The 18,881-nt window shown below is 34.4% G+C and overlaps 1 protein-coding gene across 1 annotated transcript; it reads right to left on the bottom strand.

Annotated features, from left to right (window-relative positions):
* Nucleotides 1-4,660: 4,660 nt before the first annotated feature.
* Nucleotides 4,661-7,509, bottom strand: LOC106376139 (mitochondrial carrier protein MTM1-like). The gene is made up of 10 exons (XM_048744307.1): nucleotides 6,811-7,509; nucleotides 6,632-6,721; nucleotides 6,410-6,538; nucleotides 6,242-6,301; nucleotides 5,989-6,159; nucleotides 5,776-5,878; nucleotides 5,494-5,585; nucleotides 5,226-5,375; nucleotides 5,071-5,129; nucleotides 4,661-4,979 (listed from the first exon to the last, which is right to left on the bottom strand). Exons 1-10 carry the CDS (start codon nucleotides 7,090-7,092, stop codon nucleotides 4,847-4,849), a joined length of 1,269 nt encoding a protein of 422 aa, XP_048600264.1. The 5' UTR covers nucleotides 7,093-7,509; the 3' UTR covers nucleotides 4,661-4,846.
* Nucleotides 7,510-18,881: the final 11,372 nt, after the last annotated feature.

Here is an 18,881-nt window from a genome sequence, read left to right as displayed (position 1 = left end):
TCAGCTTCAATCTCATTTAAAATAGGAGAACGATACCTGCCTCTTCTCTTATTTCTCTGCACTGCCTCTTCCACTGTAGCATCTCTTCTAATACCCATATCAACTATCCCTCTGTCTCCCAGCAGATCCATGATCACTCCCCTGTCAGACCATCTGTCATACCAGAAAGACGTGTGACGACCATTCACAACTGCTTTCATATAGAAACTCTTAGCCACTTCTCTTAGTTTCAGCATCTTCCGCCACATCCATGAGCCCACTTGAGTATTTATTTTTATTTCCCAAAATGTTTTCTTCTTGAGAAGATACATCTTAACCCATTTACCCCAAAGAGAGTCACCAGATAGCATCCTCCATATGAGTTTCAAACCATACACCATGTTAACCTCCTTTAGCGGCCTTATCCCTAGACCGCCTTCATTTTTTTCTTTACATATGTCCTGCCAAGCTACCTTAGCTCCTGTTGATTTTAACACTGGACCCGTCCAAAGAAATGCTGAACTGAGTTGCTCAATCTCTTCCATACACTTGCTTGGAAGTCTAAACACTGCTGCCCAGAAATTAACAATACTCATCAAGACTACTTTGATCAGTTGTAGCCTCCCAGCATAAGATAAAAATCTTCTATTCCACGTGCATATCTTACTTCGAATTCTCTCAACTAGAGGCAAGTAATCGTGCTTCTTCATTTCCTGAGACATACGTGGAAGCCCCAAGTATTTAACCGGAAGCTTACCTTCTGCCAACAGAAACTTTAATCTGATTCTTCCCTTCTCATTATCTGAAACTCCAGCCAAGTACACTGTTGACTTCTCCAAACTAATACTCAATCCAGACCATATAGCAAACTCATCAAATACTGATAAAGCACCTCCAATAGACTCCGTTGATCCTTCAACAAATACCATTAAGTCGTCTACAAAACAAAGATGGGTTAGGCCAGAGCTTTACACCTCGGGTGAAATTGAAACTTCTTCTCCCGAACTGCTTTATCCAACTTATGCGATAAAACATTCATACATAGAACGAACAAATAAGGAGAGATCGAGCATCCCTGTCGCAGGCCTCTAGAGCTTTGGAAATATCCAGCCAAATCTCCATTTACTTGTACCGAGAATGATGGAGTTGTGATGCATAGCCTTACCCAGTGAATAAACCTCCCTGGGAACCCCAATGCCTCTAAACTCTTCAAAACAAACTCCCACTGCACAGAATCAAAAGCCTTCGAGATGTCAATCTTCATCAGACATCTTGGAGACACATCCTCCTTGTGATAGTCCTTTACTAACTCCGAAGCCAGCAAAACATTCTCTATTAGCAACCTCCCTTTGACAAATGCTGACTGGTTTTGAGTAATGATCCGCAGAAGAATCTCTTTCAATCTATTGGCAAGAATCTTAGAAACCACTTTATATAGCACGTTACAGCAAGCTATGGGTCTGAAGTCCTTCATCTCCATCGAGTCGGTTTTCTTCGGGACAAGAGCAAGAATTGTAGAATTTACTCCTTTAGGAAGGAAGCCATATCGGAATACTGACTGAATAACAACTACAAAATCTCGCCCTACTATATGCCATGCGGTATTTAAAAACTCACAAGGATATCCATCAGGTCCTGGAGATTTATAGGCGGGCATAGCAAAGAGAACCTTACGTATTTCTTCCTCTGTAACATCTTTCTCAAGCATGTTGCAGTCCACCGGATCACATCTGAACTCAAAAAGCTCCCTTAGTTCCTCCACAGTAGTCCCTTGGTAACTGACATGGCTTTGGTTCAGAAATTCAGTGAAGAATCTCTCAGCTTCCTTCTTAATCTCCATATGACTTTTCATTATTATACCATCCGAGCATCTGATCTCATGAATTGCATTTTGAGCTTGTCTAGATTTGATCGAACTATGAAAGTTTCTATTATTTTGATCACCAACCTCCAACCAATAAAGCTTAGATTTCTGCTTGAGATAGTCTTCTTCCAGTTCTGCAACATGTAACCATTTCTCATACGCTTGTGCTTCCCCCTGAATAGAATTGCTGCTCGGATTGGTCAAAGTATGCTTTTGCTTTTCACATAGTGTATCATGTGCCTCTTTTGCTCTTTTTGATAGATTACCAAGATGATCCTTCCCCATTTTTCTTATGAGAGGCTTAAGATTCTTCAGTTTTTTAGATAATTTGTACATTGCCGACGTTGAATGATATAACACCTCCGTTGAATCCCAGAACTCCTTCACCATAGAGAGAAACTGTGGGAGTTTCCCTAGAGAATTAACATACTTGAACGGCCTGTGAACTCTCTCATTTGGCGGCAGCAATTGAACCTTGCATCGCAAGTGATCAGAACAGCCTCCTGGCTCAAATACTGCAAACGCGTTAAGGGAATCTCATCTGAACTGCAACATTCATTAACACTCTATCCAATTTCTTGCATATCACTCCATTTTCTCTCTTGTTACACCAAGTAAACAAAGGACCTTGGTAGCCCATATCCACCAGATTACATTGAAGAACCATCCTCTGGAAATCTCTCATACCACTTGGAAGTCTTCCTAACTCCGAAAATGCTGAATTCTCTTCACCATCCAATATTTCATTGAAGTCACCCATGATCAGCCACTCCTTATTTTTGAATAACTGAGAATTTTTATGATGAATGAGATCCTTCCACAACTCCTTTCTACCTTCCACCGAGTTACTCGCATATACAAATGTACAAAAGAAAATCTCCTCTTCCTGAAAACCTATCGAGCAAGTTATCATTTGATCAGATTTGTAGACCGGAGTCATACACACTGAATCCTTCCATACTAGCCAAATTCTCCCCCCAGACTATGCTCATAGTTTGTCATTGAGGACCAATCACTGAAAACCGACTGTAGAATACTAACTGCTTTTCTTTCTTTTACTCTTGTTTCCAAAATACATCCAAACTCCATTTCATTACTTCTGATCCACTCTTTTATAACGGAATGCTTTAAAGATTTGTTGAAGCCGCGCGCATTCCAAAAGAAGCTTTTCATGTTAATGATTACGTCGAGAAGACCTTGTGCTCACCGGATTTAAATCCTGAGCTTTAGCCTTACGACCTCTCTTCAACCCTTTTTCTGAATAGCCTTCTCTTTCACCTTGCCTTGTTGAGCTAGAATGTTGTCTTCCAACAAATCCTCCTCACTGACTTCTTCCTGTTCATCCACTTCTTCTACTTCAACTGTTTCTCCTTCATCTCTATGTTGTCCATCTCCTACAATTTTCCCTTCCTCTGCTTCATCACACAAGACCGAGAACTTTGACGATGATATCTGAATCTCATCAGAAACTTTCGAAGTACTTGCAGTTGACCTTCCAATTTTTGCTGGAGATACAAGTGACCAGCTTTTTGAACCTTGCCCTCCAACAATTACATTCCCAATATTCTCATGCTCTTCAGTATCATTATTCTCAACCCTTTCCCCTGACCTCCCAGTACCTAACTCTTTCTTTTCTGACTCAACTTCACAGATTTCATCCTGCTTAGCTTCAGAATTCCCAATACTCACTTCCTTTTTCTTCTTCTCTTTACTCTTCATCACACATACGCTCTCCACATGCCACCACTTATCACAAACATTGCACCTCGACGACAACCAAGGGTAATGAAACTCAGCTGTAAACTCTTTCCCATTCTTAGTGAAGTTTATCTCCTTTGGTAGCGCCTTTGACACATCAACATTCACAAACACTTTTGCTTCATCGAAGTTAGAGCATGCTACCATTTCTGGATGGAGCCGAACTGGGAACTCCACGGGACTAGTTATAAGACTAAGTCTCTCTCATGAAAACATATGTAAAGGAACTTTCCTCACATAAACCCACATAGGTATTGCTTCTTCCTCCTGTTTCTCTTCCTCCGTTTTCGGGGACCAGTTTGCCACCACCATTGGAACTCCAGCAATATTTCACATCCCTCTTCTCAAAATCTTTTCCTTCGCTTTTGAACTTGATACTCTGAATCTCATCGTAGTAGCATTCACTTCGTATGCTTCCACCTTTGTAGATTCATCCCCATATTTCCAGATCTTGTTTAAAACCATATGAACTTTAGCTACATGAGGAGCCAGATCCAAAAATTTCCCAACTACAAAATCCTCCCACAGTGGTGTTGAATCAGAGATAACATCATCTGGGATCTCCACTGTGTGCTTACCCTCTTTCATCGATACCTCAACCTCATATTTCTTCAAACATTTTCTATCTTTCGCCGCCGAGACCCAGCTTTGATTAACCTTCTCTGTACCCTTTCCTGCTATGTCTGCCACCCTCGTCTCATCTTGAGCTTCCGTTACCGTCAAATTTCTCTCTGGAGGATCAGATAAATCCGGCAGAGATGTCGAATCCATCGCAGAAACCTAGAACTCCGATCGCACTCAAAATTGCCCTTTTCGCAGTTACTCAATACGGTGCGTTTTTTAAAATTTATTTAACAATTCAACAACAACTGATACTCTGTTGCTTGGAGAGTATTTTTGTCTTAGGTCAACACAACTAGTTTGATTGTTGTGAAAGGTTTACTGTTATTTCTTCAAAAATTAAATCTAGATTATGAAATACATAGCATGAGAGCTATAGCTTATGCTCGTGGCTTTGCTCTCACTATTTAAATTTAAACCGAATTCGAAGAAAGATCGAACCAAGAAAACCGGATTAAACCAGTATTTTAGCTGAACAAAATTCCGGCTCAAAATGTGAGAAAACAAGGGTTGGTCATTGGTGGAGGACTGAGCCTGTTTTAACTTATTATGTTGTTACAAAAGTTGCTATAACCTAAAGCCGTATCCACAATCACGTGTAAGATTGTCTAGTGACTGTTGGGGTCATGATGAAGCGTATTGGCGATGCAGAACATACTTGACCACTTCGTAGAAGGAAACCACTATCCCAACCGATGGTCCTGCACGAGCCACCCTTGGTCCCATTCCCGTGAACAGTCCTCTCATCCCTCCATCCCTGCGTGCAGTATATATATTGTTATGTGTCTTGTTTCTATGCAAACACAGAGCTATTAGCAAATTAAAAATGGGATCTTTCTCATACATACCTCCAAACCTCTATTAATGTCTGTCGTGTAGTCATTCTCATTGCCCTACTAGGGTCCTTCTGAGATTATGAAAATGGCGAGATATAAGTATATGGTATCATAAGCAAATAGACAAAGCTCTCTGGAGGAAGAGGTTGCAAATCAAATAGACAAACCTCTATCTGTCTTCTTGTCTTTGCAACGTCAAAAGGACAAGTAGTAGCAGCAGCGATACTTCCAGCTACAAAACCAGCGGAGAAGTTTGCACCGAGAATACCAAGAGCGTTTGTATCGTTGCCCACAATCCCAAGAAGCCTCCTTCTCATCTGTAAACAAGAGAGTAGCTCAAACTTTCAGTTTCTCGTTTGAAGTATTCTGGCACAAATTGCGTTGCAATCATCTCTCTAATTGTAAAATGTTTTAAGACAATGTCAAAAGAGTTACTGGCTCGAGAGTTGCCCAGCAGATTGCTGAGAATGGAACATCACGGGCAAGCTGTGCACCCAAGCCTCTCCAGAGAACACGATAATTGTGCACTGTCAAAGGGAACACGGATAACAAAGACTCAATAAAAAAAAAGAAGAGATCATGGCTTTTGGTGTCAATCTGAAGATGCATGAATCTTAGTGTTGTGATTGTCAATGAAGTTGAACTGATCATATAATGAGTTAAAAACTGAAAAACATAAGTAAGGATGTCCTTGAGAAGAAGAAAGAAGCAACTTACAACTATTTTGAAGGTTATTTGCTGTCCTGACTTCAGAGACTACACCAACCAGTGTTTTAACAACACCCGGAGGCTTTAAACCAGCTTTAGCTTCTTTGAATGCCTAATTAGAAAACAGAGTGAAAAAACTGATAGCAAGTCAAAAGAAGGTACTCCCACTGCAGAGCAGAGATCACATTCAGAGTTACAGAAACATATGCACACAAAGCATACCTGCATACGTGTTCTAGCAAGTTCAACTGGATAGCAGACTGTACAAGCTAGGGACCGTGCCAAAGACCCTGCCGCAAGAGGCACAAATATTGTCGTCGCAGGCGCATTCTCCCGAGATAACTCTTCCAAACGGTTGCGGAACAAATCGTAGAAAGGGAGATAAATTCCAACCTGTCACGAAACTTGAGAGTTCACTGATCCGTGTAGTCTACCAAAATAAACAAACCCTCCACATGTAAATAGGAGAGCATACCATGGGCACAGCTAGAGCAAGACCAGCATTAGTCCCTCTCCACAGGCGTGCCATGCCCTCCTGTATCAGTTCTTGCGTTAGTGAATAGAGAGAGAAATAGGACTAACTCTAGCCAAAAAAAAAAAAAAAAAAAGTTCTCGTTTTCTTAACACTGCAAGGCAAACACACCTGTCGTATGATCTTGGTGAAGACATCAAAAGTTCCTTTGTACTGGAAACAATCAGGCGGGCAAATAGAGACGGTACCATGAACACCAGCGCGTGAACATGAAGGAGAACATCTCAAATCTGTAAACATCTGAACCACCCATAAAGAAACCATTATTACAAAAGTATTCTCCTCTAAACAACTGTCCCACAATTTAAAAAAAGAGAGGATTCAGACACATACTATGTTTGGTCCAAAGAACGCCATGCGACCAATGGCGTCACTGAGTGGGTGGGAGTAAGAAACTCCAGCAGCTTGAGCTTGCAATCGAGTCTAATAACATATCACAACAGAGACATAAGTCCCCTTAAAGCAAATAACTTTCCGGCTGTTTAGGAAATAGTATCAAACAAAGAACCAACCTTGACGACGTCCAGAGGATTTAGAATAACGGCGGACAAAAACGCAGCTCCGGCGGCGGAGAAAACTCTTTCCGTCAACCCTAGCTTTTCCACCGTCGAGCCCTTCTCCAACTGAGACCGGGAAACTACTTGCACTCCGACGCTTCCAAATCCTCTCGCATCTCCTGTTACAATAGTCGAATCTACGATCGGAAAATCACGTCTTTCAGTTTCCGCCGGAGACGACGACGACGGCATTCCGGAAGCGATCCAGAGATTCTCCGGGCGCTCTGCCTCAACCATTTAGCTTCTTCTCAATCCACCGGAAAAGCCCAAGAATTTCTCGATCAATCAAAACCTCGATCGAATCTTTGGTTTTGAATAAGAAATATTTATTTTTTATTTTTTTCCAGAGAAAAAAGGTTTGATTTTTTCCAGATTACTTGGAGAGGAGGAGAGAGAAACACTGAAGACTTCAGTGGGTAGCCACGCAGCCAACGAAACCCTAATGCTTAACGCGCGCGTTCTGGAAGGTTCTACAGATTACTTAACCGTTAAATCGAACCGGACATACTGATCCGTCTAGCTCCAATCCAATTGGTTAACCTACTGATTTATTAAGAACCGATTGAGATCGACCTCGAATCAATCGAAACTATCTTTTTATGTGTTACGGGAAAAACTTGTGTGTTTTGGAGATGTTGCAAGTTAGGAATAAGGGTTTAGTGGAGGATGTAGGCGAAACCGAATCATCGGTCTTAGGCTCTTGTTACGATGAGTCAAACGAAGGTAGGCCACTCAATTAGAGAACTGACTTGGGCTCCACAACATATAACACTTTTGCTATGGCTGGCTATTACAGAAAAGTTTTATATATTTGTGGTGAAGAGGCATGAAGAGTGGCGTCTCACGTGTCAAATAGTCCACCGAATACGCTGGTTACATTTGGTTTGCCGACTCAAGCCATGTATTATCTCTTTTCCCACCTATTTTCTTTGTTTTTCTTTTTAATATTTTTACAAATAAACATATTCATAGTTTCATGTACTGGAATATATATATAACTCATGTGAAAGTGTATAATGTTGTTCTCCGGCCGGACAAATTATCCGTTAAATTTCATCCGATCAGTTTCGATTCGATCCAAAAATTCTGGATATCCATAAAGATTTGAATCAAAGCAAATAGCAAAATGTGATATCCGTAAAAAAAAAAACAAATCACAAATTTTTTTTTTTGGAAAACCGGATATCAGACTCGATCCGTATATATATAGATATGCAATGTAATTGTATTTACAAACTATTATATGTATACATATTTTTTGATAAAATTTGGTTAATTTTTTTTAAATTTAAGTTGTTTTTTCAAATTTTTGTTTTTTGGGTTGTTGCATATCCAATTTAATTTTTATACTGAGTCAAATGTTAACATATAAGTTTTCTTATTAGGCTTGTTAATATTGGATTTTGCTTTACAATTTATGTTTAAAAATGTTAGTCTCTTAGTATGATATTATTATTTTTAATTTTCTTTTATTTAATTCTAATATTATATATCATTTTTTATTTTATTTTTAAAATATAATTGACAAATCAAATAGAATAATTCGTGAATGTTTAAAAAAAAATTGAATATCCAGAATTTCCGGATCAAATCGAATCACCAATATATATATTCATCTATGATGCATTCACAGATACTGCGAATTTTACGGATATCTACTCCATACCCAAACCTACTCATAATGTTGTGAATTGATCCATCCAACTAAAAATTATTAACTAATTTGAAAATAGCTGAACAAGCAACTAGAGATTTCATTTCTCATCTCAGAATAATTCTTGATTAATGACTACTATTAGAATTATATAGAGAATCATAGGCTATAGACTACATAATTCTAGTAACCATATTTACTGCTATAGGATTTGATTGGTTGAAGATGTGGCTCTATGTTTTTGTTCTAAGATGTATCTTTTAGGTTTTAGTTGTGGCTTCGAAATTTTATTTCTGTAGATTTTTCTAAAGCACTGAATAAAAATTCTAGAGAAATTGATTTCTAAAACTAATATTTTTTTTTATAATGTTTCTTTAGATTCAATTTTAAAAGCTAAAGCATGATTGTTTCAAAATAAGGTTTTAGAAATAAAATTGGATATCTACAGTTTCTTCCAGTCATCTCCATAGTCACCTCATGTCTCCACTAATCACATTTTGTAAAACTTGTGATAAGAGGGCGATTTGTAGATATCATTTGATGAGTAGTGCTATTGTGCTAAACTTGTAAGTATTAACAAAAGCGAAAAATGAAAATATTTGAAGTAGTGATGCACTGATATCATTATCATTTCATTTAATCACATTATCTAACTATAATTAATTAGTAAGAAAAAGTTGGTCAGAAAACTGAACAAGAAACCATATTGAGTAAAATATCAAGAAATTTTTTACTGTATCAAGAAACCATATCGAGTGAAATATCAAGATTTTTTTTCTAAGAATAATTTCCTAGTTGCTTGTTCAGCTATTTTCCTATGAAAATGAACGTCGAAACATCGATAAAATTGAATGAAAAATAAAAACAAGAGATCAAAAATAAATGTTATCCCTTATATATTAATTTGGAAACATTACAACTTCTTTTTGTAATCACGTGTCACCACTAAGATGATTCTTAAAATCATTAGAGAAATAGGTTAGTCCATTTAATTATATAATATTTTTTATTAAACTAACCATAAATTCATTATTAATGTTCGTTATTATTTTCTTAAATAAAAATTACGGAATTGCCTAATGTGTATAAAGTATATATGACAATTAATGATTTTGAATGATAAAGATTTGATAAAAATTAGTGTATCTTCTATAAAAAATTTGTTTAATAAAAAACTAGATTTTTCTGTATATGTTATATTTTGAATTTTTAAAAATGACTATAAATTATTAAAGCTGTTTAAAGTCTCACATTCAAATTTTGTGATCCTAAAATTTTTGTTATTACAAAATACAAATGATTACAAAATCATATAAGTAAAAATTGTAATTTAATTAATTATTAAGATTAAAAGAAATATATATATATTTCAAAATGTACCTTCTGTAACTGCTAAAAGGTTTTCATCAATTTGATTAGTTTCGATATTTCAAAACCCATATAATGCGTTCTAAATCATAAGGTAATCAGCCTATACACTTCTATTTTTCATTTTCTTAAAAAACTATCTCATGATTTAAAGTTTTTTTAATAACCAGTCGTATATGTAAGCGTTTTGTCCGCAAAATCAAAAATATTGGTGGCAAATTAGTTCGATTGTTTTAAGAAGATTTATACTTACATATACAAATAATTCATTCTTTTTAAATTACCTCATGAATTATTCATGTCTTCTGGATATTAAATTCAGTTTTCTTAAAAAAAATTTCACGTACATTTCTTAAAGAATTATAATAAATGCAGAACATAAGAATGGGAGAAGCAAAAGGGGACAAATAATTATGTCCCAAACCATATAATATAATTATATTTACAATGTAACGATATGAATGAGTATGAAACGTCGCACTAGTGTAAGAAATAATATCCCAAGCGCCTATCCACATGCTGATTTGCAGATTTACATACCATTATCATTATTATGTTTGAACTCATGCTGTATATATATACATTTGTAAAATTCATCATATGATGACTGCAAATTATACCTAAATGTGAAAAAATGAAGGGAACCGAATTAGACTGTTTTCAAATATAATACAAGAATTAATTTCCACTAAGGAGGATGTGTTTCAAAGTAGGAAACATAATTTTGGCTCTGTTGGGCACGGAGGAGCCTTATGGGCCGAGAAGGAGATTGAAGTAAGAACTTTATAGTGTGCTTGAACCACACCGGCTAAGAGGAAAGTCTATTTCAGAGCTTGGTCTCACTGACGCAACCCTATTGTAAACTGCTGTACAAATCTCGACACAGAAATATAAAGTGGTGACCATGTTGGGAGATTGAAGTTAGTATCGCTTGAACAGTAAAAATGCAAACTCAAACGCATATATTCGCGCCTGAACAACCACATGACATGAATAATTACTATTTTGATTGAAAACATATAGAAACAAGTCTAACTCACAAAAATAAATTATTTAAATACTCAACACCAATCCTTTTATTTTGGAGAATATGTGATTATTCTGCGGACGGTATGATCAATGACTCAAAACCACTTTGAAAAATAACAATTCACAAACATGCAGGTTGACTAAAGCCAATCTTCTTTTCATGCTCGATGCGCCAAGCGGCAGCGACTTGAAATTTTATCTCACTACGCTAAACACATCATAGAAGAGTCAAAATTGTTTTTTATTCTTTCTGTTACGGCAATGAACAACCAAAAAATCTGATGTAAAAAATATCAGCGACAGATTTTTTTAAAATTGTTTGGACAGTTTGTAAGCGACTGTTTTCACTATCACCACTTTAAATTCACTTCCGTCGTGTTCTATTTTTTTGTGGCTAGTTGCAGACGTCACGGCTGAACAAGGCCTACGCTACTTTTTGGTTCGTTGGGGTTAATTAAGTTAAATTTATCCAAATTTCTTAAAGGAGACAAGTAGACAACATACGTGAAGAGGTGTTTAGAATGCCGTGAAATAACAAATATTTAGTCGAGGAGTTGAAAGAGTTGACTAGGTGTTCCTCTTCTATTTAGTCTTGCTTATTTTTATTTAAGTACAAAAAATTTAGTCAACACAAACAATTGTCGTAAATCTACAGAAAATCAATTTCGGAAACGTGTTCACTATGGTAGTTTGTATTTACGGCTGAAAATATTTATCGTACCGTCGGTGGTCTAAAAGCATTTTATTTAGCAATTCAAATTCAGAACGTCATTAATTAAACTGCAGAAAAAAATTAATTAACCTGCAGAAAATTTTAAAATTTGCGAATGGCGGAATATATATTGGATTGATTAAAATATAAGAAAAAATAAATTTAAATAATAAACTAGTTACTACAAAATGTAAAAGTAATTAAAATTTATTAAAAATACATTACTTCTTATTAAAAATATTTAGCTAATTTTAATACATTTTAATAATTGATTGACATCTTATAATATTATATAAAACAAATTCCAGTATAATTTTATCATTAAAATATTTATTGTTATTTATTTAAAATCTTGAAATGGTGTTATCATATAATTTAATAATATGAAAGTGTTGCTTTGTAAATAATCCTCTAAACTAACTTTTGCACTTAAAAAATTTTCTTTGTATTTTTGTCAACAAAAACTCAAGTTTGCGTTTTTGCGTCTTTTTTCACTCCGCAACTTTTTTTGATTGGCAAAATACTTGCGTAATTGCGTTTAAAACGCGATTCCGCCATTCTGAAAGGTTACCAATCAAAGCCAATAGCTCTGATTGGTAACCATGGCTTAATCGCGGAATCGCGGAAAAAAATAGTTAAGCTGCGGAAAAAATTAAAATTTGCTGAATGGTATAATACATATTAAACTGATCAAACTATTTTATATCCTATTCAATTTGTTATAATAAAAAACAAATATCAGTAATTAAACTAGTTATTACAAAATATGAAAATAGCTAAAATTTATTTAAAGTTATTTATAAATATCTAGCTTACGTTCAATACATTTTAATCTATAATAGATTGACATTTAATAATATACAAATTATATTATAACTTTATATACAACATAACTATTTATCATTAAAACATTTATTGCTATGTATTTTAAATTTTAAGATAGTATAAGCATATAATTTAATAATATTAAAGTGTTGATTTTGTAATTTTTTCCGCCATAATCTACTAAAATTCACTTTTCCACTTAATAGAACATTTTTTAATATTTTTGTCAGCAAAATCGCAAACTTGCGTTTTTTTATGACCCTGGTATCCGGAGTCTCGAGAGGATCCGACTAGCGCCAATAACCGTCCACCGGAGCTTAGCCGGGGAGCCCGCCGAAGTATCCAGGAGGGCTGGTGATCACCCCATGTAAATTCCACCGGTGGCCACACGTTAGTAGGCTTCTCCGTATTGGATCCGAAGGTCCCTCAAGATAATCACCTCCCAGCGGCACTCGAACCCATAACTTTCCGGATTGAGTTTAACCACTGGACCAGTAACACGTGGTTAAACTTGCGTTTTTGCATTTTCTTTACATTCCATAATATTTTGTTAATTGGTAAAATGCTTGCGGAATCGCGTTTCATATTTCACTTCGCGATTCTGCAAAGTTACCGATCAAAACCAATATGTTACTGGCGTGGCGGACATGCGTTAGTATTTTTCTTTCTTTCTTCTAAACAGTCAGCTACGTTCCAACCTTTTTATGCAGATATCAAAAAAGCTAGTTGAAGTCGTCTATTTGTTTTTCATTTTTTGTCAACGCTTATTTTTTTCTTCTTAATGTTTGCCGGCTGCTAATTGACATCAGGGGTATCCTCTAGATTTTGGAGGCTTTATGAAGTTAAACTGTGGCTACTTTTTTTTTTGGAACACCACTTAACTGTGGCTACTTTAAAATACAATTTTAAACCACATGCCTTATCTTTAAGAACAAATTTTATATAATACTATATAGTTTTTTCTTTTGGAATCTACATTTTATAAACTAAACATCTTATAGTTATAGAACAGCTAATGAAAATACATAACTGGAAGTGCTATTTCGTGTTAAATGGTGGTTTTGAAATATTTAAATATTTTTCCTTTTTATTTGAGTTTTCTATAACATGTTGATAGACATGTGGGCAACTTCTATGAAAGACGGAATATAAATGGCTTTTATAATAAAACATGTAAAACTGATTAAAAACCATACAAAGAAGCATAAATAGGCATCGCACTTCCCATATGCATGGTGATAGTTTCCGCATCGAACCCGGATTGTTTTAGAAACTTGGTGAAAGTTAACCGTTCGAACAAATGTGGCTTCTCAAATTGTTTTCTTTTTTGCTAAATTTTGGAGTTCTTCTCGAATTGTTATATATAATGGCATAAAATCAAGGGTAATTCTTTCGAATAATCATTTTTAAGTTTTTATCACAAAAATAGCTCTCAAAAAAAGAAAATGATCAAAATAGCTCTTTTTTTATTTTAAAATTTTTAATTTTTATTTTTTATTTTTTTAAAATTTAAAACCCTATCCCAAAACTCCACCCATTAATTCTAAACCCTAAGTATAGATTAGTTAACCTTAGGATAAAATGTATTTTTACCCTTTAATAAATTTTTTTTGGTCATTTTCTTTATTGAATGCTATTTTTGTGACAAAAATTTAAAAATGACTATCTAAGATTTCTCTAAAATTAATTTGTTATGCTTTAATAAGGGGACATGCCTGATTATTACAACAAATATTATTAATCGCGAATAAAAGAAAAGCATAAATGTCGAAAAAAGTCGACGACATGACATCTCAAAGAACTAGGCCATGGCATTTTAACCTGGACCCGAAGATCCGAACCGGAACCGATCCAAAAATACCCGACCCGGAACCGGACCGAAAATTTACAAATACTTTTTGGGTCTAAATTTTTTGTACCCGAAAGAACCGGAACCGAAAAGGAACCAACCCGAATAGACCCGGACCCGAAAAGAACCGATCCGAATAGACCCGACCCGATAAGAACCGATTTGTATCCGACTTAAAAACATGTATATCTAAAATTATGATGTTTTTGTGTTCTATTTTATATATATTATTTTATGATTTAGTTGAAATATCTTTTATTAACAACATTTGTTATTATTTTTTAACATTTTTAAAGTAATATAAAGCTTTAAAATGTAAAATTTAGAGTTTTAAAATGTTTTTTTTAATTATTAATAGTTTCATTTAAGTTGATGGAATTGGGTATATCATGTATTTTTCAGATCCTAAATACCCGAACCCGATCCGGACCCGATATGGATCCGAAAAATTACGGCTATTTTATGAGTATTTTAATTATAGACCCGAACTGATCCGGACCCGAGAAAAACTGACCCGGACCCGAACCGAAAATTTCTAAGTACCTAATGGGTCTAAATATTTAAGACCCGAAAAAACCCGGACCAGAAAGGAACCGGCCCGAACCCGAACCCGAACGCCCAGGCCCAGACAAAACACATGCTTTATTTTCGACAAACGAAGACTTTTAATTCACCACTAGTTGTGGAGAACTTTGAATGGAGTTTTAACGTCGCTGCAATGAGAAAATCCGAATAACACCTATATTAACTATGGTTTTCATTTAAAATGCAGGGGATGGTAAAATTAGGACATATGAACAATAGTAACAGAATTGATACTCACAGAACAACATTAAAAGATCATAAGAATTGCACTTTTTCAATAGTCATTTTTGAGATCAAGTCAGGAGAAGGTAGGCAATAATTCATAGTTTTCAACTTTTCATCGATCCAGTCTTTTGTTTTCTTTGTCCGGTACACTTTACGTCTTTTATCATGTTGATGAAATTTAGTAACTTTTTGGATCTCTAAAGGCATTAACATTGGTATGTATTTCAAAGAATTTTTTTCATAAAGAAAATAATAGAAAAAATGAGACTAGATAATTTTTTGAGAAATTTATTCTATACTTGTCATCTTTTATTGATCAGCGGGCTTATATATTAAAACATGTTGTGAAAACTCAATAGATTCTATTATCAATGTCAATGGCTTAACAAGCTGCAATTCAAAAAAACAAACAAAAAGTTTACATGCAAGTTGACTTTATTTTCTATCTATTTTACGATGTAGACCGAGACATGTATGTCCCCCTTTAGGACGTCGCTTAGAGCATCTGCATTGAAGGTTCAATGTCCAGGTTCACACCATTCCCAAAAAAAAATATATTATAATATTTCTATTTTTATGAACTCACCCCTCGGTTCTTCACTGTAACGCGGGCCCCACGCCACGTGGCGGTCCGCGATTGGTCCGCTTATTATTATTTTTTTAAAAAAAAAAAAATCAAACGAAAAAAATTAAAAAAATAATAATAAAAAATTAAAGTTATGATCCCCTTCGAGGTTCATTGATGCAGATGCTCTTAGAATATAGACTACTGTAAAAGTCTTGAACTCCCTTAACCTTTAGATCTCAAGATTTTTTGGCCAACTATGTCTACTGTTGATGCTTAGTACAACTTTTTGTGATTTCTTAACCTGATATACCGAAAGCAGGAGTGCGCATGGATCGGATAGTACCATATTTTTCAGTATTTGTGATTTACTTCATACTTCTCGGATATCTGATTTTCCGATTTGTTTTGATTTAGAAAAATATGGAATATTCGGTTTTCCGTATATCCGAAAAATTTATAGATATTTGCGAATATTCACAGATATTTACGAATACTTTATTTACTTTATACAATACAAGTAAATCTACAAAACATTATAGAAATTTGTTTTTCTCTTAAAATAACCTTTACATAATGTAAAAGATAAACTAAAAATTAATAAAACAATGTGTTTTATGAATTTTAAAATTAATAAAAATTTCTTATAAAACAAATATTTGTAGTTTTCGTTAAAGATTTTTATTTTTTATTAATTATTTATTTTATAAGTAATTATATATATAAAATTATATGTTAAAATAATTTTTGTATAAGATTATACATTTAAAATTATATACTTAGTCATATATATACATCTATCTGTATATAAACCGGAGCGGATCAAATATCCGCCTCTAATTTTTTTAGTATTTGTGATTTGCTTCGCTTTTAACGGATGTTGATTTTTTATATTTGATTTACTTCAGAGACTTACGGATATCCGGATTTTTCGGATCGAATCGAAACGAATAACAAAACGAATCAAATTTAACGGATAAAATGCTCAGCCCTAACCGAAAGGCTGATTAGACAAAGGCATAGAGCCGTGGAGGTCCGTTTCCATTTAATTTGTCCCAAAAAAAAAAACAAAATGAATCAACACCAGATCGGTTGGGTTATCTTGTTTGATTTAACATATACTGCTAAGACTTCAAGGTTGGTTGGATATACTAATACAATTATACATAGATTGTAGACTTTTACGTACGATTTTACATAATAGTTTATGTAGACATACGTAAAGCTCGAAAGTATAAGTAATGTCGTATACGGTATTGAAAGATGGCGTGCATGTAGAGACCATTTACCTCTAGTCATGTTAACGAACATTTTTTGTATTGAACACGTGAACAATAGAAAACTTAAATACTGAAACCGTGAAACAGTTTACAGAAAAGTTGCAACATATAAACAGATATGAAACTATTCGTACGCAGAGAAATTAAATCAGTGTACGAGAATATAAATACATGTGTACTGACTCCATCTGCTCTCTCTTTACTGAGGTAGGTGTTAAATTAATAAATATCCTTAATTTAGCACAACTAAATTAAGGATATTTATTAATTTACCGCAAGTATTTTAAATTTTAGCCGCATCACCCTGTGACTCCTGTCTTCTCAAGCTACTCTGTTCTCTTTTAATCACACTTACTTTACTCTCCGTTGAAACGTTTGGAGACTAATTAAACTCCTCTTTCAACATAGTCAAGTCATTTGCCCAAAAACATAATTCAAACTAGGATCTACTGTCTATTTTCTCTGTACTTACACATTTTTTCTCCCCATAGATTTGATTTTTTTTTTCACCAAGTGAACTTCAGTATTTGGTATAAAAGCCAAATGATCACAAAATAATTTACTTTCGTAGAAAACGTGTATCAACAAAACATGAAATAGTATTAAATTATAATTTTTATGTGTTTAACATTTTGTCACTTATTTTTTTCATACATATTTAAACAGCTCTCATAATGCTAGCATATCCTTATTCTTCTTTCATACATATTTGAGCAAATCCATCTTGGTTACATTAGCTTTTCTAGTTTGTAAACAAATGATTTTTTATTAAACAGAAAATGAACCAATCTTAGGTTTTTGCTTGACTATTAATCTAATTTTACTGAGTTTCCCATATTTGTTTTACCATTCAGAAAGTTCGTGAGTGTTCACACTCATATTTTCAACGTTTGCTGCAATATTTGATTCACATTAACCTGATTGAACACACTCTCAAGTCATTGTCCAAAAAGAAGAAAAAAATGAATACACTACCAACCGCGAACCATACTGCCGTAGCCTTATGGTCCGCATCAAATACTCCAATTGCATAAGTAACTTTAATTGTCGAAAAGTTTCACGAGACATATGTACAAATAACACCATTAATAACCTGGATTTGAGGTCCCCAAGCTTCTTTACCAATAAGACAAAAGCAAGTTGGACCGCACGTATAACCAACAAGAAATAAATTCAAGAAATAAATTCAAGAAACATAGTGGTTTTTCTAAATTTAATAAAAAGAATAGTCCCTCTGTTTCTAAATGTAAGTAGTTTTAGCAAAAAAAGTTTGTTTCACAATATAAGAGCATCTGCATTAGTGAACCCCCTCTTGGGGTTCATAGGGATTTTTTAATATTTTTTTGGTGGGATCATGAATAGTGATAAACCTCTATCTATTGTGCTCCTGCATTAGTGAACCTGAAGAAGGGGTTCATAGGAATAAAATAATATTATATTTTTTTTTTAACTTTTTAATAAATTAACAGCACATGAATAAAATATAATGATTTTTTAAAATATTTTAAAAGTTTTTATTCAATACATTAAGAATAAATTACACTAAACAAATTTTTTTTTAAAAAACTTTTATCCAATACATCGAGAATTCATGAACATAGAAAGATTATTCATCTACATTACCAAACTTTTGCCATACATTTCCCATTAAATCAGCTTTCAAACGATCATGTTTCTCTGAATCTCGAACTTCATTGCGAATGCCTAACATATTACCGACATGAATACTTGTTCTCCTTTTCACCTTGGAACTTCTGCTTGACTCTCCTGACTCGAACTCAGATGTATCAATTTGAGTGTATCCATGTCGTTCGTTCTCTACTATCATATTGTGCAATATGACACAAGTTCTCATTATCTTTCCTATCCTTTCCTTGTCCCATAGTAGAGCTGGGTTTATAACAATTGCAAACCTCGATTGCAATACTCCAAAA

Source organism: Brassica napus, chromosome C1, assembly GCF_020379485.1.
Source record: "Brassica napus cultivar Da-Ae chromosome C1, Da-Ae, whole genome shotgun sequence".
Lineage (NCBI taxonomy): Eukaryota > Viridiplantae > Streptophyta > Magnoliopsida > Brassicales > Brassicaceae > Brassica > Brassica napus.
Note: the sequence above shows the minus strand (reverse complement) of the source record. Positions and strands in the feature narration are given on the sequence as shown.